This window comes from Lepidochelys kempii, chromosome 10 (genome assembly GCF_965140265.1).
Source record: "Lepidochelys kempii isolate rLepKem1 chromosome 10, rLepKem1.hap2, whole genome shotgun sequence".
NCBI classification, from domain to species: Eukaryota; Metazoa; Chordata; order Testudines; family Cheloniidae; genus Lepidochelys; species Lepidochelys kempii.
This window is the reverse complement of record NC_133265.1, coordinates 31,194,816-31,216,256: the sequence shown is the minus strand read 5'-3', so window position 1 is coordinate 31,216,256 and position 21,441 is coordinate 31,194,816. Positions and strand designations below refer to the sequence as shown.

The following is a 21,441-nucleotide window of genomic DNA, read 5'->3' as shown; positions in this document are numbered from 1 at the left end:
CTTGGGGACCCAGCCTACCCCTTAATGCCATGGCTCATGAAGCTGTACGCAGGCAGGCTGGACAGTAGTCAGGAGCTGTTCAACTACAGGCTGAGCAAGTGCAGAATGGTGGTAGAATGTGCATTTGGATGTTTAAAAGTGCGCTGGCGCAGTTTACGGACTTGGTTAGACCTCAGCGAAACCAATATTCCCACAGTTATTACTGCTTGCTGTGCATTCCACAATATCTGTGAGAGTAAGGGGGGGACATTTATGGTGGGGTGGGAGGTTGAGGGAAATCGCCTGGCCGCTGGTTACATGCAGCCAGACACCAGGGCAGTTAGAAAAGCACAGGAGGGTGCGGTGCACATCAGAGAGGCTTTGAAAACCAGTTTCATGACTGGCCAGGCTACGGTGTGAAAGTTCTGTTTGTTTCTCCTTGATGAAACCCCCCGCCCGTTGGTTCACTCTACTTCCCTGTAAGCTAACCACCCTCCTCTCCTCCCTTCAATCACCGCTTGCTGAGGCAATAAAGTCATTGTTGCTTCATATTCATGCATTCTTTATTAATTCATCACACAAGTAGGGGGATAACGGCCAAGGCAGCCTGGGAGGGGTGATGGAGAGAAGCACTGGGAGGGGTGGTGGAAGAGGGAAGGACAAGGCCACATACCACTTTAAAACTTATTGAATGCCAGCCTTCTGTTGCTTGGGCAATCCTCTGGGGTGGAGTGGCTGGGTGGCCGGAGGCCTCCCCATTGCGTTCTTGGGTGTCTGGGTGAGGAGGCTATGGAACTTGGGGAGGAGGGCGGTTGGTTACACAGGGGCTGTAGGGGCGGTCTGTGCTCCAGCTGCCTTTCCTGCAGTTCAACCATACACTGGAGGATATTAGTTTGATCTTCCAGCAGCCTCAGCATTGAATCCTGTCTCCTCTCATCACTCTGCCACCACCTTTCAGCTTCAGCCCTTTCTTCAGCCCGCCACTTACTCTCCTCAGCCCACCACCTCTCCTCCCGGTCATTTTGTGCTTTCCTGGACTCTGACATTGTCAATCTCCACGCAGTCATCTGTGCTCTGTCAGTGTGGGAGGACAGCATGAGAACATTTCATCATCAGTGTGTTTTTTTTCACCTTCTAATCTTCACTAGCCTCTGGGAAGGAGAAGATCCTGTGATCCTTGAAACACATGCAGCTGGTGGAGGGGAAAAAAAAGGGACAGTGCTATTTAAAAAGACACATTTTATAGAACAATAGGTACACTCTTTCACGGTAAACCTTGCTGTTAACATTACATACATAGCACGTGCTTTCGTTCCAAGGTCACATTTTGCCTACCCCCACCATGTGGCTAGCCCCTCCCCCTTCCCCGTGGCTAACAGCAGGGAGCATTTCTGTTCAGCCACAGGTAAACAGCCCAGCAGGAACTGCCACCTCTGAATGTCCCCTTAAGAAAAGCACCCTATTTCAACCAGGTGACCATGAATGATATCACTCTCCTGAGGATAACACAGAGAGATAAAGAAGGGATGTTGTTTGAATGCCAGCAAACGTACACTGCAATGCTTTGTTCTACAGTGATTCCTGAGTATGTGCTACTGGCCTGGTGTGGTAAAGTATCCTACCATAGTGGACGGAATAAGGCTGCCCTCCCCAGAAACCTTTTGCAAAGGCTTTGGGAGTACATCCATGAGAGCCGCAAATGCCAGGGCAAATTAATCATTAAACATGCTTGCTTTTAAACCATGTATACCATTTTGAAAGGTACACTCACCAGAGGTCCCTTCTCCACCTGGCGGGTCCAGGAGGCAGCCTTGGGTGTGTTCGGGGGATACTGGCTCCAGGTCCAGGGTGAGAAACAGTTCCTAGCTGTCGGGAAAAATGGTTTCTCTGCTTGCTTGCTGTAAGCTATCTACAACCTCCTCCTCATCATCTTCCTCATCCCCAAAACATGCTTCCATGTTGCCTCCATCTCCATTGAAGGAGTCAAACAACATGGCTGGGGTAGTGGTGGCTGAACCCCCTAAAATGGCATGCAGCTCATCATAGAAGCGGCATGTTTGGGATTCAGACCTGGAGCAGCCATTTGCCTCTCTGGTTTTCTGGTAGGCTTGCCTCAGCTCCTTAAGTTTCATGCGGCACTGCTTCAAGTCCTTGTTATGGCCTCTGTCCTTCATGCCCTGGAAGATTTTGACAAATGTTTTGGCATTTCAAAAACTGGAACGGAGTTCTGATAGCATGGATTCCTCTCCCCATACAGCGATCAGATCCCGTACCTCCTGTTCGGTCCATGCTGGAGCTCTTTTGCGATTCTGGGACTCCATCATGGTCACCTCTGCTGATGAGCTCTGCACTCACCTGCAGCTTGCCACGCTGGCCAAACAGGAAATTGAAATTCAAAAGTTCAGGGGCCTTTTCTTGTCCTGGCCAGTGCATCTGAGTTGAGAGTGCTGTCCAGAGCGGTCACAATGGAGCACTCTGGGATAGCTCCCGGAGGCCAGTACCATCTAATTGTGTCCACAGTACTCCAAATTCAACCCAGCAAGGCAGATCTTCAGCGCTAATCCCCTTGTTGGGGGTGGAGTAAGGAAATCGATTTTAAGAGCCCTTTAAGTTGGAAAAAAAGGGCTTCGTCGTGTGGACGGGTGTAGGGTTAAATCGATTTAATGCTGCTAAATTTGACCTCAACTCCTAGTGTAGACCAGGGCTAAGTGCATTAGTAGGTGGCTGTGGAGTGGGCGTTTTGTTTTGTTTTGTTTTTCTTAAAGAATGGTGAGCAAACCCAAAGGCCTATGTATTTACCAATGGCATTGCCTGTGCTCTGTCGTTGCTCCAGTGAACAATGGATCGGGTGCTCCAGTAGGTAAAGGCATCACCAGTTATTTGGAAGATACATTGTTGATGGTGAGAGAAACAAAAGAACATGACTTATCCTGGAACACTTCAAATTAGTTGGACAGGTTGTAGAAATATGATTGGTTTTCTGGGGGACAGTGGCACAGAAATCAAAGGGGGATGTTCCGAAGAGAGAATATCTCCATTGCTGAAAATGTTTCAGAGTGAGATTTTTGGGGGGTATGTTGAATTGATATGGAAAATTCATTCTAGATATATCAACATTAATCAGACCCATGTCTGCATTGCTAAAAATTTGTGGAGTGGGTTTGGACTGAGACAGAAAATGTGACTCTTGAGGAAGTGACATCAAACCTGAGTTGGCCCCATGTAGTGATACATTTTAATCTACTGTTTCCCTTACAGTGTAAGATGCTACACAGTGTGGGTAAAGGGGACCGGAATCTGGCACTATATTGATGGGGCATATTCATGATAGTCAAGTGGTTATATGCAAAGGTCTATTGAATCCTGCTGGCTGTCAAATGAGATCGGCAAAGTTGGAGGAATCTGATGACTCGAGGGCTGTGTCCTGTTCAGCTGCTGGCTAGGCCTGTGCTATTGTGCAGGGATTGCAGGACCCTGGAAAAATTAATAACAAAAGAGGAAACACATGTAACCCCCAAAGGGGCAAAAATGAAACCCGAAGTTCCATTCATGACTAGAGTCTCCAGAGAGCTCTGGAGCTGGCCTGTTTTCAAACAGCTATTTTCATAGGGGGAAGAGGAACAATTTTTGCATGGCTTTTCTATCGGTTTAAAGATTATTGGGTAAGAAGTAGAAGGTGAAAGAATGAATCAAGTTGACATTTCCATTACCAACAGGAGATCAGTTTGTGGTCAGACTTCATGGAGAAGGATGCTGGATGCTACCAGGACTATTTATTACGTCTTAACACTGTCAGAGCGATGAAATAGCTGCTATTATTCATCTCCCCGGGACAGTAATGCATCTGTGAATATTAAAGCAAAACATGGAGATCTGATTCAAACCTCTGACCCTCCAAAGTATTTATCTGAATGTGGAAACATTTTAGTCTTTCTCATTTGGACACTGAGAAAATGAGCCCTTCACAATTAGGCTGCGAGCTGCTAAGATGCATTATTTTGCTTGCTGTTCCAGTGGTTTGATCATGAAATGCAGCTTCCCTTTCAAAGGCCATACTGTCTGCAATCTGTGTCGTGTCTGCTATGTGCATCTTGGGCTGCCTCCTTTCAAAGTCGCTTGTATTCGTTCTTTCACCCTTGAGAGTTGATGTAAGAGCACCGATGAGATCTGTGGTGCCGTGACCTGCCTAGGAGTGCACAGACCGGGTGCAGAAGGATTTACACATCCCAGCACTTGGTGCATGCAGTCTGAGCCTAGCAGGAATTACTGATGTGAGAATGAGACACACCTGAACACAAGGCCCCTGACTCTGCAGTGCTTCGTTCCTGCACTTGGCAATGGGTCAGAGATGAGAGGCAGAGGTGGGTGCCTTTAAGGCACCTTTGCCTCTGCCTAGTTCTGGGCTCAGCCCCCAGCACAACTTAGAGCAGCCCCAGCCTGCCTCTGACGTGCCCCTATGCCCTGACTGCAAGGGGAACTGGAGTAGGATTGTTCTGTCAGTGACAAGAGTATTCTGAGAGGGCCATTTCCACCCCTTTACATTGCCAGAGCTGCACCATCTGGCAGGCTTGGCACCAAGGGCAGTAACCTTCCCTCCACGTGTTTAAGGGGGACTCTCCAGCACAGTACTGGATATGGGAGGCATATTGTGCATGTGTGATTCTCCTCTCTACTGGGTGCTCCAAGTTTGGTCGCAAAAAGGAAGCAAGTGTCCAGTGTGAGCTGCAAACCACTTCTTCTTTGCTCAGGGCTATTTCCTTCGTTTCTCCCCAGCAATCTTTCTTGAGTCCATTTGCTTTCCCTGTGTCCCAGAGAGGTTTTCACAGCCTTTCTGCTTATTTGTAACTGGCCAAACTGAACCACCCCTCCTCTGGAAACCTTCCCACTGTACCAGTGCTTGTTTAACATGTCATGCCGTATGGAAACACAGTCTGTCTATCACAGGAAACATTTATTAATGAAAACAACTACAAATGATGGACACAAATAAACCGGCTTCCATGAAGTTTGAGTCCCTGCCTTGGCTCCCTTGCTCACCAGGAACCACATCCTGCCTGGAATTCTAGAAAACGTACAGACATCTAGTGGCCAGATGATGTGCTGCATGTGAACATATCCTAGACTGGCCTGGCCTGATCATTCCCTGCTTCCCAGAGTCTTATATCAAAACCCCCTGATTATGATGCACCAGCTCGCCAGCCCACTCCAGCAAAACATGCACATGGGATTGGGAACAGCAAAGAGGAGACTTCCTTTAGGCACTTTACCAATGTGTAAGTGGAATTTTGACTGTTCATGGGAGCATTTGAGACAGAACCAACCTCACTGAGGGAAGCCCGGTGATTGTCAGCCTACCCACCAGTATATTGGAGTATGGAGTCACCAGAAAAGAAGTAAGCTCTGGTTTACACTGGCAGGTGCTGGAAGCATGAACTGGAGGTGTCAGTAGGTACACCTGGAAGAAGCGCTGACTCTGCTGGGTCCAGGGCTGGCCTTACCATGAGCTTCCCATTTCCTGCTGTTTTCCTGAACCCACTTGAGGAGAACAGGCTGTCAACTGAAGTAGTAGGAGCCAGTTAGGCGCTTAAGACGCTGATATCTTCCCTCACTCAGGCCCTGCCACCAGCCTGCTTATTTGTTCCTTCAATTGAGTGAGAGCCACTGTAGGTGGCACAGAACAGTAGTCATGAGTGAAAGAAGAAAACGCCCCTCTGGGGCAGCATTCAGAAAAAGAAAGAAAGCAAAGGAAGCTTTTCTATCTAAGCTGGAAAGAGTTCTCCTGAGATACATAGACACAAATGTTCACGGTGAGCCTTCCTGCCCCAGTAAGGATGTGAGTGGTGAGGAGATGCCTGATCTTCCAGTTAGAGTGCAGGTGACCTGGCAACTACTGCAGCATCCATATCTCCATCTCAAATGGATGTAACCGTGCACATTCCTGAAAAAAAGCTTAGATCAGAGAAGAGTGTGGTGGAGGCACAAGAAACAGCTGCTGCTGAGTTTAGTTCCTTAAATCTAGATGATCCAGGACTGTGGACCCACTTGAGCAGTAGCCTGAGGGACTTCCTTGTACTGCATGGGCCACAGTAAGTGAAAAACTTCATGTTCCCCAAAGACAATAAAAATAGAAGTTTCCATCCAACACGTTTACTGGCGTGAAATCCCCAATGATGACAAAGTGGAGAGGCCACGGCTTATGTACTCAAAAACCAAGAATGCTGCATATTGTTTTTGTTGCGAACTCTTCCAGTCTAATGTTCCAGCCACATTGGGTTCTAAAGGAACAAAGGACTGGAAAAATCTGGCTAGAAATCTGGCATGCCAGCAAATCACCAGAGAGCAGTCCATAGGTGGAAAGAGCTTGAGATGAGACTAAAGTTAAAGGCCACCATAGATAGTCAGCATCAAGAGAAGATTGCATCAGAGTCTCTTTATTGGCAAAATGTTCTGAAAAGGCTCACTGCCATTGTGAGAATGCTTGCTACCCAAAACCTAGCACTGCATGGTACTTCAGATCAGCTGCATGTGCCAAACAATGGAAACTTCCTTAAAATTGTGAAACTGATTGCTGAGTTTAATGTTGTAGTCCAGGAGCATCTAAGAAGAGTCACCACCCAAGAAATGTACACACACCACTACCTTGGAAAAAACATTCAAAATGAGATCATACAGTTACCGGCAACAAAAGTCAAACAGAAGATTGTGGCAGATCTGAAGTCAGCAAGATATTACTCTGTTATTCTAGACTGCACACCTGACATCAGCCATATGGAACAAATGATTTTAATGGTGCGTTTTGTAACAACAACAGAACCTAGTGAAAATGTCCCTGCAATGGTGACTGTCAGAGAGCACAGAAGCAGGCTGAACTAGCAGAGTGAGAGAGCAGCTAAGACTCCGGGAAGGGCTGAGAGGTCAGGAAAAAAACCAACCTGATGGGGACACAGAGACATAAAAAAACGGATTTCACCGAGTTGCTTAATAGATTTGTCATGCTTCACAGAAGACAACACAGACCCTTTGTGTTAAACTACAGGTCATGGTTAATGTGTACAAAAGGGAATCCTGCTTTTATGATCTTTGTGGGAAAGGTGGATTAACTATAAAAATATGCATCAAAGATCGTACATAAAATATTTATGAGAGGGTGACAGAGCACTAAGTAAAACAAGCATTTCTTATGAAATTTAACTGAGGAAAGTTTTTTGCCTTTTGGTAGCAAATACTTTATTAGTAGAAAGCTGCTAAGAATAACACTGATTGTTAAAATTCTGCAGACAGAGGAGTGTAACTACTACATGCAGTTTAATGCCACTTGTATAGAGGGATTCATTAAATTTTATTCTGTTCAATTCTGTATCCATCTAAAATTTGATTAGTTTTGGGTGGGGGGTGGAATCCAACCCTTGAAATGGCAAGGGGATGGTCTAATGGGAAGTTCTGTTGGTTTAAAAAAAAAAAAAAAACATGACCACAGAGTATCATGAATATTTGTTCTTTTATTTGAAATCTTATGTGACTGATCCTTTGGCTACAAAGCAAGAGGTGATAGAATTTATTTCCATTCTATCAGAAGCCAAGTGACACATTTCCCTGCACTCATGTTCCGTGTAGGACATGTCAGACGTGTGTGGTGAGGGGGTGGAGACAGAAGGAGCATGGACAGCCCTCATCAGGACCTGCCACAGTTGCCATCTAAGGAGTACATGGACTGCTCTGTCAGTGCACCTTTGGGTTGCCTGGTGCCCCACGGTGCCATGCCCTCCACTGCACCAGCCTGCGGAGGAGCTGGCTGCACTGGGGGCAGCAGGCTTTTCAGGCCCCCAGGGCACTGGTATGCTTGGTCCAAGCCCTCCCTGTGGAATGGTGCAGCTGCGTAGCTATTTGCTAAGCCCCACAGTAGGGCCCTGAACTGAGCCCAATGACATTGTGTCATAGAAGAACTGGATGGCCAAAATGGTGCATCAGGGGCATGTTTAGAAGTGTGCAGATGAAGCAATTTAAGCTCTCATCAGTGAAATGAGAAATAAATAAAGGCAATGGGTAGTTACTGATGTGGAGATGAAAGAGTGAAGTGTCCATTTCATTGAAGCTTGTTTTGAACCAAGTCCTAGATTGACTGGAAACAGACACTGCTGAACTGATGTTGTACCGCTGATAAACATGGACTTAAGTCAGCTCATAAACCCAGCAGAGAATGTGTAGATTCTTGGCACTGAAAGACAAACTTCCCAGCGGGCTTCATGCAGAATGGAGCAAATGTCAGAGTGTACCCAGGTGCATGGGCTGTACTTAGCCTGAAGTTCAGAGCAAGTGACTGCAGTATGGCCACCTTGCCTGATGTATCATGAATCTCATGATATTTGGAGTCATGTGATTAGGAGTGAAGCTCAGCTTCCATTAATTACACAAGCAAATGTGAATTTTGTTAAGGAAAAGTTAGCATATGTGACTCCATTTTGGTTTGGGGCCCACCATTGTCTAAAAGCAAGCACATCATGCACCAGGAGAAGTGTTCCTTAGGTACTGCATTCCTGTGAAAACCCTCCCCCTTGTTTCCAGCCTGTCTCGACTCCTGGTTTCTGTTCTTTGTCTGTTCTTAACTCCCTACCTCCTGGCCTTGATGTGAGCCTCCCATCCTGATAAGAGAGGCTACTGGTGCATTGCTTTAGGATCATGTTGTGTAATTGAAGTAATGGTTTAGCTCGGGGAATGTACCTAGCAGGGATAGGTGGTAGATAAGGGAAGGGTTTGTCTATTGGCTAAGGTTTCCGATGCACGAGGGCAACATGCTCTGCTAAAAGGTATATAATCTCTGTATAACCTGCATTCGGGGTCCCCCTCTGGTGCCCTAGCAGGGGGGCACCACGCTCGAGCGTAATAAACTTAGTATCTTTGGGAACTCTGCAGTTGTGGACTTTGTTCGTGTGCCTCAGCATAGACTCAAACTGTGCATGACCTATCGGGTATAATTCGCAGCAGTTCCTGTGCGTGACCTATCAGGTATAATTTGTAACAGTTTGTGTACATGACCTGTCAGGTATAATTCGTAACAGTTTCTAGTCCTCATGCAGAAAGATGTGATAATGTGGCTCCAAAAGGCCCAGCACCCGAAGGCAAGGAATGATTTTTAAGATAACAAGTAACCTGATTTTGGGGACCTGATTTGTGAACACTTGGGGATGTCAATACTGTAAATGTCATGCAAAAGGAGGAGCTGCAGGGCACAGTCTGAACCACCCAGCTGGTCTCATTGACTGAGAATTACTAGGGCTGGTTGAACATTTTCTGTTGAAAAAAAATTTTTTTTGACGGAAATTTGTTAAACAAAATTTGTCATGCAAAGTGTTGCCTTTCCTTGAACATTTTTCAGTTTTTCTGTCAGAAATCTGAAAACCTCAAAACTGAACTATTGATCAAAACCTGAAAAATTTCAATTTTCATTTCTTTGACAAAATAAACCCAGATTTTCTGTGGGGAGAAAAACACATAGTCCAGCCAGCTCTAATCGTTACCCCAAATCTATTGCTATATAAATGTTGAACAGGACTGGCACAAAACATGGGCATGTAAAGTGACCGTGGCTGTGGTTCTGAGAAATCAAACCCTAGAGGAGGGGCCCTGCTTTGCTATTAAGCTGTGACAAGATGATGCACACAGCTGGACGCTGCAGTGCTCCACAAGGGGCTGTTCTGCAGCCAGGGCTTCCAGGAGCCCAGCAGCACATGGCCCAGCCCTTTCCCATGGCCACATCCTCCACACAGTTCCTCTACTGCAGGGCAGAGGGGGCCATAGGCAGCTGCACACCACCCTGGGATTCCCTGGGGGCAGGGGAACACTCTCTGGTGCAGGGTCTGTGGCACCGAGGATTGGAACCGGGAGCAGAGAAGAACCAGGGAGACTAGGCCAGGATCAGGAGCAGCTACCCTGACCCTGGCAACTGAGATGTGAATCCCTTCTCAGCCTGGAGCCAGCTGCTCCTCCACCTGAGTCTCAGTAGCTCCCTGAGCTCCCCGTACAGAGCACCCACCCTGCTCCTATCCCTGACATCCTGCTCCCCAGGCAGAGTTCCCACCGCCACCTCCCTCAACACCCTGATGTCCCTGTCTGCCCCGGCTTTCCTCACTCCCCAGGTGTGGTATGGTGCTCAGTATGGTCAGGTTTCACTCTGCCCACCCCCATTCAAAGTGAACTTTCACCACCTCTGCTCAGGGGGGCTCTTTGGTTGTTTTATGCTGGTGGCCTGGCACGGAGCAGCAGGAATGGGACCAGCAACTGGCCATCAAGTCTGTGAGAGGAGCATGTTCTGTGTCTTTTGGGGGAAATGCTGCCCGGGAGGCCTCCCCTTTCTAAAACTCTTGCTCACTGGCTGCACAGAGGATGGTTAGGGCAGTCGTGCAGAGAAAGTGAGTCTCTACGGCCTGCTGTATCTCAACAATGGCCAGAACACCACCAGAACGTCCTCTCAGACTGTTGGGAAGTTGCACGTGGCCCCGCTAAGACCAGGTGAAAGAACGTTGGAGCCAGGCTGTTCTCCTCTTGCTCTCTTGAGTAGAGCCTAATGGACAATCTTTGGGTTTATTCATGCTCAGTAAGTTTGGGGACGTTCCTGCTGCCAACCCTATATCTCCTTGTGTCAGATTGTCTCCAGAGATAGCCATGTGCAGACCGTATAGAAGGTTAGTTGGAGGGACAATGTGGCCTTATGCTATAGCAGAAGTATACTGTAACTGGTGGTATTAACCACTTGGACCTGACTGTGCAGAGGGCTCTTTGGAGACAGTCAGGATTCTCCCTCCTTGCACCTCGGAGAGGTGTGGTACAGTGGTCATAAAGGGGTTACCTGGGTTGATTTGGTACATGCTCCACCCCTCCCTTACTTCCTGTTTAGTCAGTGTGTGTTTCCCCTCCCACTCCGCTTGCATAGAGGTGAATGAAGCAGCACACTCCCAGCCTGCAGTACTGTAAGCAAAGTGTGTTTCTTGTGCACTGAGGGGTCCCTTTACGCAGGGAAGGAGACAGAGGAGTAGCTCAGGAGCACTTCACGCTGGAGGGAATGGGCACTCCAGGAGAGAGGCAGACAGCCAGGTGTGCATAATGGATGCCTGTTAGAGACTGTACTTGTGCAAGCAGCCCTGTGCCTTGGGCCAGACCGGAGATGCAGGTAGCACGGAGTGTGGCAGGTAGCAGCGCTCCCTGAGATAGCCCTGTCTCAGTCCACTGGTTCTGCTGCAGAGCCCAGAAGCAGAAGCCATGAATAGGGGAAGCTCTAATCCAGGAAAACTGAGAAGCTGAGAAGTGTACTGATGTAGGCCGGGACTAGCAGCACCCTCATCAGTGAGGCTAAGCAGCGTCTCCCTCGGCCTGGGCAGGAGCTGTTCCTCCAAAGCGCCATGTGTGAATGGAGCCTGAGCTCCAGCCTGCACAGCCTACACGGCTCCTCTTGGGTTCCAGACCATGCTGCCTGTCTCCATTAGCTCAGGGAACCTCCAGACCTCTTCTCCCCTCTGCCACTGCAGGAGAAGCTCCTCTGCATGAAGTTGGCCTTCTCTCACAGGCCCACGGGCTTCAGCAGCAGCTAATGGCTGGAGATTCCTTGGCACAGCCTGTCATAAGGCTGAGTGTGGGGGCAGCTGGGTGAGTGTGTTTGGTGGGTTACGCATGCAGGAGTAGCCCCATTTTACAGATACCATAGCCAAGCATGTAGATTTGACAGATCCTTTTTCACTGTAGCTAAGTGGCTGAAACTTGAATCTACTCTATTACAGGTAATCGCTAGCAGCCAGCATGGATTTACCAAGAACACATCATGTCAAAGCAGCTTGATTTCCTTCTTTGACAGGGTAACTGGTTTGGTGGATGGGGGAATGTGGTGCACCTAATATACCTGGACTTCTGCAAGGCTTCTGCCACAGTTCCACATGACATTCTGATGAGTAAGCTGGAGAAATGCATTAACTGGATACACAATTTGTTAAACAATCACAAACAAAGAGTAACTACTAATGGAATGATGCCATATTCAAGGGCAGTCTTATGTGGGGTTCCACAGGGATCTGTTCTGGGTCTGGTGCGGTTTAACATCTTTATTAATGATCTGGAGGTAGGAATAGAGAGCAGAATGATCAAATTTACAGATGACACAAAGCTGTGGGTGGGGAGGGGGGCGTTTGCCAACACTTTGGAGGATAGAGCTAAAATTCAGGGGGGTCTTGATAAATTGGAGAACTGGGCTATAGACAATAAAGTGAAATTCAACAAAGACAAATGTAAGGTGCTACACTTAAGGAGGAAAAACCAAATACACAAATACAGAATAGGGAATAACTAGCTTGGCAGCTGCACTGCTGAGAAGGATCTGGGAGTTGTGGTGGATCACAACCTCGACATGGGTCAGCAATGTGATGCTGTTGCAAAATAAAGCAAATGCTATTTTTGGTTGCATTAACAGAGGCACAGCATGCAAGGCACAGGAGGTGACAGTACTGCTCTATTTGGTGCTGATTTGGCCTCAGCTGGAGTACTGTGTCCAATTTTGGTCACCAATGTATAGAAAGGATGTAGAAAAACTGGAAAGGATCCAGAGGTGAGCGACAAAGATGATCAAAGGGAGGCAAGCCATATGAGCAAGGCTGAAGGAACTGGGTATGTTTAGTTTGGAAAAGAGGAGATTAAGGGGGGAACGTGATAGTGGTCTTCAGATACTTGAAAGGCTGCCATAAAAAAGATGGAGAAAAGTTGTTCTCGCTTGCCACAGAGGACAGGACAAGAGGCAATGGGTTCAAACTACAGCACAAGCAGATTTAGATTGAATCTCAGGAAACACTTCCTAACTGTAAGAACAGTAGGACAATGGAACTCGCTGCCTAGGGAGGTCATGGAAGCTTCTTCACTGCAGGTTTTCAAAAGGAGGCTGGACAGCCACCTGTCTTGGATGGTTTGGACCCAACAAATCCAGCATCTTGGCAGGGCCTTAGACTAGATCAGTGGTTTTCAAACTTTTTCTCTGGCAACCCAGTTGAAGAACATTCTTGATGCCTGTGACCCAATGGAGCTGGGGATGAGGGGTTTGGAGAATGGGAGGGGCTCAGGGCTGGGGCAGAGGGTTGGGGTGAGGGCTGGTGGGTGGGGCCAGGAATGAGGGTTTCAGGGTGTGGGAGGGGGCTCTGGGCTGGGGCAGGGGGTTGGGGTGCAGGAGGGGGTCAGGGTTCTGGGCTGGGGGTGCAGGCTCTGGGATGAGGCCAGGGATGAGGGGGTTGGGGTGCAGGAGGTGGTTCTGGGTTGGGGGGAGGCTCAGGCTGGGGTAGGGGGTTGGGGGTGGGAGGGGGTCAGGGCTCTGAGCTGGGGGTGCAGGCTCTGGGGTGGGGCCAGGGATGAGGGGGTTGGGGTGCAGGAGGTGGTTCTGGGTTTGGGGGGGCTCAGGGCTAGGGCAGGGGGTTGGGGCTTGGGGTTGGGACACGGATTTACCTCAGGCAGCTCCTGGTCAGCAGCGCAGTGGGGGTGCTAAGGCAGCAGCAGGTCCGGCTCTTAGGTGGAGGCAAGGAGCTCTCGCAGCTCTCGCCCGTAGACACCACCCCCCCAGCTCCCATTGGCCGAAAACCAACCAATAGGAGTGTGGAGCCAGTGCTTGGGGTGGGGGTGGTGCGCGGAGCCCTGTGGCACCCCCCCCCCCGGAGCCAGACTTGCTGCTGGCTGCTTCCGGGGCACAGCGCGGTGTCAGAAGAGGTAGGAACTAGCCTGCCTTAGCCAGGCAGCACCACCGCTGGGACTTTTAACTGCCTGGTTGGCAGTGCTGACCAGAGCCGCTGTGACCCAGTGCCTTACATTCTGTGACCCAGTACTGGGTCATGACCCGCAATTTGAAAACCCTTGGACTAGATGACTCTTACCCTCACTTCTAACCGTACAATTCTATTAATCTATGATTTGAGTGCTATTCCCACCTCTTGTACAATGGCTCAGTTTTTCTTCTTTACCATAGGAAGCCTTGATACTTGCCTCCCTTATAGGAGAAGAGTATGACTCTTTCCTTAGTAAGGGCTGTGATGTACACAGAATTAGTAACATCACTGAGAGAAGTGGAATTTGAACATAGGGTCTCCTGGCTCCCAGCCCAGTGCACCTGCCTTTAGGCAAAAGGATATGTTGCTAGGTTAAGGCAGCAGCAGGAGAAGTGATTTTATCTGTGGCCCATCTGGAGGGGTTGCTTTGGTCTGGGTGGCTATTTCAGGAGACTCAGCAGGCCCAGGGAACTTGCTTGTTGTAGATGAAATGTTCAGAGTTTAGTGACAAGTTTGTAACAAGGTCTACTGAGAATGTGCAAATGGTGGTGGGGGGAGGCTTATAACTTGGCCAGATCTGGCCATAATGTTTTGGGTTGAAACCTGAAAAAAGCAAAAGAAATTCAAGCCAAGGCAGATACCAAACATGGAAAATAACAGTCCACATAGTTAAAATGTGGAAAAATACTATAAGCAGTTGTAAAAGTTGTAAATTATAGAGTTAGGCAATCTTAATCTTAGTGGCTGTTAGTGCTCATGGTAATAATAATCATAATGAATAACTACCCCTGTGTTGGATTGGTGATGTGTGGGAAACACCCATCTTACTTAACCTCCGGGAAGCAAGTACCTCCAAACAGAATCTGGGTAGAGCATCTCCAGCCCAACATCTCCTATAGGCCCTTCGGAAAGTTTGATCAAATTGTATAAAATACCGACTACGCTTGAGAAGGGAGACTGGGCGCTTCTGTTAACTCTAGCATAAGGCGAGAACAGAGGGATGTGAGGTGTCTTGTGATATCTGCCACCTTCACTTCCAGCAGGCAAGACACCAGAGCATTCTCTCAGTCACTGCGTATCAGCTGTTTATATTCCAGGTGATCTAATCCCATCAGCACAGCCAGTCTTACTCTCCCAACTGTTACGACCCCTTCCAGCGAGTGAGGAATTGTCTGCTTCCTCTATCTCAGTCAGCAGGTGGGTTGCATCTAGGTGGCGTGTGGCCCTCTGTACCACCTTAGCGCCCTTCCCTCCTGAGACTGGATTCCTCAACTAGAGGGCAGGGGAGTTGGTTCTGATTTGGGCCCTTTCCACAATGTGCCTAAACGTTGTTTCTGAAAGCAGTTCTGTCTCTCTCGGCTCATCCAGTTCAGCAGCTCTGGCCCGCAGACACTGCATGTGAGTGTCGAGGGCCATGAGCTGCTGGCCCTGGGCACGCACATACACCACTTGGCCACGTGGCAATAGTCAGACATTCTGCACTCTGCAGTAACTGGGCAGTGCCCCCTTGGCTAGTCCGCTGCTGGTCCTCTACCTCCACAGTCAGAGGGAGTTGAAGCACCAACTAGAGCTACAGTATGGCTTTTATGTGGTCGGCTGAAGCATTTAGGGCAGTAGCTTTTAATTCGCCTAATTGTCTCTTAGCAATGAAAGTCAGAAGCCTGCTGCCTTCAGTGCCCAACTCCCCTGGGCTCACTCTGTCAGTTGCTCCCTCCCTTGGCCGGGAACCTCTCCTTATGGAAGAACCGACCAGCAAGGCCTCAAGACTTGCTACTGCTTAGCAGGGAGGGGTGACAGCTGCCCAGTTTTGTGCAGTGCCATATGTAACATTTTATACAGATTTTAATGAGCTAATTTACACAATTGCAAATAATTTGAGTGTAACCATAAGTTTCAGGTGGTGGCCTGTTTGGCCTCTGTGGACTGAGGTGGATCCCCATCTCAGAGAAGAACAGTGGCCTTCCTGCTAGGAAAGGAGAGGGAGCCACACAGACACTGATCAACCAAAAGAGGCAAAGCAAAACTATGAGGCCACAGCTGAGGTCAAAGGTGCAGAAGCAGGGAGCTAGTGGGGGTGCCATGCAGAGACCCCAGAGAAAAGATCCAAGGAGTTGATGGTCACTGCCCAGTGGAGTTCTACCTGGATGCAGGAACAGACAAGAGCAAGGCAAATGGCCATATGTTAATAAACAGCTTCCTCATGGCTGTGCTTCCTCCCCTGAACTGGTGCATGGCCAGCTAGGTCAATGCCAGGAGCAGGTTCACAAGGCATCTCTGGAGTTTGTGGGTTCTTGGATGGGGTGACCATAATGAACATGTGAGAAGAAAAGGGGCTGCAATCTGGAGATAGACAAGTGCCGTGGTGCGTATATATTACAATATACTCTTTAATTACATAAACACATGCGGTTTTACAAAAGGGGCATCAACAGGGTTTGAAGACAGGACTCTCTAAACACTATCTCTTGAGCCAAAGGAGTAACTGAATGCGCTTGACACAGACCTTCCAGCACCTTACACAACTATTTACAAGATTCATAGATTCCAGCACCAGAAGGGACCATTGTGATAATCTAGTCTGACCTCCTCTATAACACAGGCCACAGAACTTCCTCAAAATAATGCCTAGAGCAGATCTTTTAGAAAAACATCCAGTCTTGATTTAAAATGGTCAGTGATGGAGAATCCACCAGGACTCTTGATAAATTGTTCCAATAGTTAATTACACTCATTGTTAAAAATGTATGCTTTATTTCCAGTCTGAATTGATCTAGCTTCAACTTCCAGCCATTGGATTGTGTTAGACCTTTCTATGCTAGATTGAAGAGCCCATTATTAAATATTTGTTCCCCATATGGGTACTTACGGACTATAATCAAGTCACCCCTTAACTTTCTTTTTGTTAAGCTAAATAAATTGAGCTCCTTGGGTCTATAAGGCATGTTTTCTAATTCTTTAATTATTCTCGTGTCTCTTCTCTGCACCCTCTCCAATTTATCAACATCCTTTCTTCTTGAATTGTGGACACCAGAACTGGATGCAGTATTCCAGCAGCTACCACATGAGTCCCAAATACAGAGGTAAAATAACCTCTCTGCTCCTCCTGTCCAAGGATTGCATTAGTCCTTTTGACCACAGTGTTGCACCGGAAGCTCATGTTCAGCTAATTATCCACTATGACCCCCAAATCTTTTCCTGAGTCCTTGCTTCCCAGGATAGAGTTCCCCATCCTGTAAGTATGGCCTACATTCTTTGTTCCTAGATAGATACATTTACCCCTATTAAAACATATATTGTTTGCTTGCACCCAGCTTACCAAACGATCCAGCTCACTCCGTATCAGTGACGTGTCCGCTTCATTATTTTCCACTCCCCAAATTTTTGTGTCAGCTGAAAACTTTATCAGTGATGATTTTGTGTTTTCTTCCAGGTCATGAACAGAAATGTAAAATAGCATAGGGCCAAGGACAGATCCCTGTAGGCCCCCACTAAGAACACACCTGTTCTACTATATTTACATTTTCAGACCCCTCAGTTTGCCAGCTTTTAATCCATTTAATACATGCCATGTTAAGATAGCAGTGGCAAGCTGGCTATCAGGATACTTGTCCCTGTGAGGGGAGTGTGGTTGAATGGGTGCAGCAGTGCAAATCAACAGTACAGCACAGCAAAAGCAGGGTGACTCTGAGAAGCAGGGTGACTAACCGGACTAACTTGGTTGGCTCTGCTATAGCTGGGCTATGGATTCTGTTCCCAGCTTTGCAAAAACTGGGACCTTCTGCAGCTTCCCAGTTACTTGATTTGTAAAGTTGAGGGGAATGATTCCTAGGGTAGGAATATGAGGCCTTGGTCAATAATGAGGGTTGGGAAGTACCAAGAAATAGTAGCAATAATTAGTAGAAAAGGTGAGAACAGAGCTCACAGTCTCCTGGGTGCAATGGTAATGGGTCTTTGGAGAGGGACATTCTCTCCAGAAACCATGCCAGTGCAACATGTGAAACAGCCCTTTCAGTTTACAGACTGTCCGGTGAAAATTGGGATGAATGGCAACCCTACCCTGCTATGTATTTTGGAGGGCATGCCTACATATTTGGTGTCCTGGAAGTAGAATGGTATGAGTCCAGTAAATTGGGAGCAGAACGTCACACTAAATGTCATCTAGCCCTGAAATCTCATGCTCTCAGACAGCGGTGGCGGTAGTCATCGGGGGTCAGAAAGCACCTCAAACACGTTTGCGGTCATCTTTGACCTGGATACAGGGGTGATGGGTCTCCATATGAGTGGACTAGATGTCATGGATGATAGGTATAAGCAGCAGCAATTAAGGAAGGTGCTGGCCACAGAAAGGCCGTGGTGATAGGTAGAAAATGCATAGTTGTTAACTGTGGTGATCGACTGCCCTGTCAAACAGCTGATCGTTACATCTGAAATTGTGAAATTGCCATGGCCAGTTCCTTGCTGACCTACACACCTTTCACTGGATCCGCTGGGATCTTTTTATGGGGCTTACAGCTACCATTGTCACTGAGGTACCCCTGGCCCAACCCATGGCAAGAGTACAATTTTAGACTCCAGTGGCTGGTTAACTTGGTGTTTGATGTATTTTGAGACACAAAAGAGGCACAGTTTTCTAACAATTGATGCCATTTAATGAATGATGCACTCTAGAAAATAGAAACTAGCTGGGTGCTGGGATCCAGATGAGAGCCGTGTTCCATGGAGCCATGAGAGGAGGCCCTTTCCCTCACACACAGTGCCTTCTTTGGCTTATTTTGGCAGCATTTGCTGCTGCTGGAACCAAAGGGAACATCAGTATGTCGAAAGAAGTTCTAAGGGGGCATTTTCTTTCAAATGTGAAGCTGCACAGGAAGTCTTCCCGGCCTGTCTCCTCAGGAGAGGATAGCGTGACAGACTCAGAGCTCACCAAGCATTTGCAGATAGAGGTAACCTACAATGTCACAATTCAGTGCTCTGAAATCTGTACAGAATGCAGGGTTCCTGGGCCTCTGTAGATGCTGGATTTGCTTGGTTTTATTGGACTTCTTTCTGGATTCTTTTCTGCACACGCTGTGTCTTTTCTCTCAGGGTTTGGCTGCTGATTCCAGGGAATAGGCTTTTCAGAATGTTACAGTACACCATGTACAGCTCCGGGTCTATCTTGGGCATGGGGGCTGAGTTCGAATTGCAGGCCTGTTCAGCGACAGAGTGCTGCAGCAAGTACACATCATTGAAGAGAGCAGTTAGGATTTTGTGTGCCGCTTTGTAAGGGTCATTTTCAAACTGCACCATTGCCTTAAGCTCAGTCAGGGTATAGCCATTGTAACGCTTGCTGTCTTCTGGGTGAGGCGGCTCAGGCTCACCAATATGTCTCACCTTCCACTTCAGGCATTTCAGTTCTTCTTTTACATTGTCCAGTTCTCTCTCCATGGCTTGGAATTCCTTCAGGGTTACAAATCTCCTGCTGAAAGAGATGTTAATAATAGATACAAGGTGGTAGTCAAAGGACAGTCAGTGTTCATTCAAAATTAGCTGCTGGGCGGAATTATCAGTACAGGGTTTGGGACTCTGCGCAGGGGCCAGCCCCAAATACCCTCAGTCTGGGGCCATTCAGCGCTGTAGCTAAATGCTTGAATTTTGTCATTAGCGGGGCTTGGGCACTGTCCTAGTGAGACTCTCTCCGACCCTCCAAAAGGTATGTCCTGAGGGAGCTATCCAGTAAGATCTGGGGGTCACCGCGTAAGTGGGGCCGGGGTAGAAAGAACTTGGGAGGGTATGTTTGTGAGTGGAGGCGTGGTTGACATAAGGGGACATTCCATCACGAAGGCAGGGCATCCAGCACTATATGACAGCAACAGCCCTCGCAGCGCTTCGGAGGATTGCTCGCGTCCGGGCTGTGGCAGTGCAGACAGGGCGTGGGAGGGAACAGTGCATATTGGGGCTGGGAATACAGTCATGGGGGGCGTTTCCTACACGGGCAGAGCTGCATGTTGGGGCTGGGGCTAGGGCCTGAAGCCATGCACCCTGTGGTTGCTAACTGAGGAGCTGCATGCAGCTATGGGCAATCCACGCTGTGGCTAGGGTAGAACACAGAAGGACCAGGGATGTAGCCAGAATTGGGTCATTATGGCAGGCCAACTGCACATTCAGGCTATGGATGTACACACTATAGGCCAGACTCATTGTCGCCCTCTGGGCCCTTTGTATCAGCTACCTCGAACTGGAGAGCAAAGCTAGCCCACTGAGCAGTGTGCATTACATGTCCTCTGCTTGATCCCTAGAGGAGGTGAGTCTGATAAAGCGGTCAGCAGGCAGGGTTGCCTCAAGCTGCAGCAATTCACATGTATAGCTTTGGAGATCCCTGGTTCCATCCTTGGTATGTGGGCCAACACAGTGCCTACCACATTAGCACAAAGACCCAAGTGGCAAATAGTCCTGGCACAGAGGGCACTGGGGGGTGGAAATCAAAGACTGGAGGAGACATGGCCAGGGCAGTTCTGCCCTCCTTGTTCACTGTAGTTGTGGGGGAAGAAATACATTTTCCCATTGTAAAAATTTCCAGTGGTGCTTATCCCAAGGGTGGAGTTTTATAGCCCGGCCCAGACATCATCCTTAATAAGGAGCTTCTGCTTTGCTGGGTTTGGGGGAAAGTACCAAGGATACTGCCAAATCACTTCTGGGCAAACACACTGAGCTAAGTTTCTGATAGTGCTCAGTGGGGTCCTGCCCTCTTTGTGACAGCATTGCACATGCTGAGAGGGGGCTTGGGCTGGCAAGACTTGGAGGAAGAGCATCATCAAGTATTTCCTGAATGCCGCAACAGGAGAAAATCTGAAAGCCTGGGGTGCAAAGAAAGGGACGGTGCTGTGATTTTAAGGCCTTCACTATTTGGCTGCATTCTGCAAATTCTTTGTTTTTAGCATTTAAACAAATTAAGGGCCAGCTCCCAAGGGAAGTATCTGCCATTTGCTCTTGAGTAGGGGTCTCTGTGCTGGCCTGACCAATTTGGAGGATGGTCGGGCTGGCATGGTGGTAGTGGGAAGTCTCTCAGCTGTCAATCAGATTGGGATAACCCCACCGCTCACTGATGTCACTCCCCCATCACGACACTACCGACCATGTTTAGAGCCATAGTCCACCTCCAGCAGGCTGGGTGGCTGTAGTGCAGCCAAAGGGGCCTTCTGCCAAAAGGATCTAGCTAGACCCGTAAAGCACAGAACCCAGCTGGGCCACCTAGGGTCAGGCTCCTTGCCCTCTGAATGCTGGGTCAGGAATTGGCTCTACATTTCTATTTTTTCCCAGTGCAGATGCAGCCAAACCAATACAAAGGGACTGACAGGAGATTATGCAGTCACACTTGGGAAACAGCAGAGTTGGGAATGAGACTTTTCCCAGCTCCGATCACCTCACAGGTATGATCTACAAAGCCTTTTGGAAAATCTGTAGGAAAGCTCTATTGGAGTTTAGAGCATTGGTCGGGAGCTTCTATTTCATGGCTGGATATCTGCATACCTGAATGATTTGTACTGAAAACTTGGGGGGGGGGTTGTGTGTGTGTGTGTGTGTGTGTGTTTCAAATAATGTGAGCTGGCTGGAGCATAGAATGGGCATGGGAGGAGTTAAAATACAATTAAAAATAAACCCCATGGACATTAAAATGTGGATATTAATATTCACCAACTTT

General features: G+C 48.1%; 1 protein-coding gene across 9 annotated transcripts in view; it reads right to left on the bottom strand.

The window, feature by feature from the left end:
• Positions 1-556: 556 nt before the first annotated feature.
• Positions 557-21,441, bottom strand: part of GSG1L (GSG1 like) — a 138,904-nt gene continuing 118,019 nt past the window's right edge. For 7 of the 9 annotated variants that reach the window (XM_073362630.1, XM_073362633.1, XM_073362635.1 and 4 more), the window contains one exon: positions 16,130-19,221. In XM_073362630.1, the coding sequence (XP_073218731.1) occupies positions 18,792-19,221 (430 nt within the window). In that variant the 3' untranslated portion in view covers positions 16,130-18,791. Of the gene's footprint in view, positions 1,172-16,129; positions 19,222-21,441 lie in introns of those variants that run through there. The other 2 variants (XM_073362641.1, XM_073362631.1) reach the window with 2 other exon arrangements.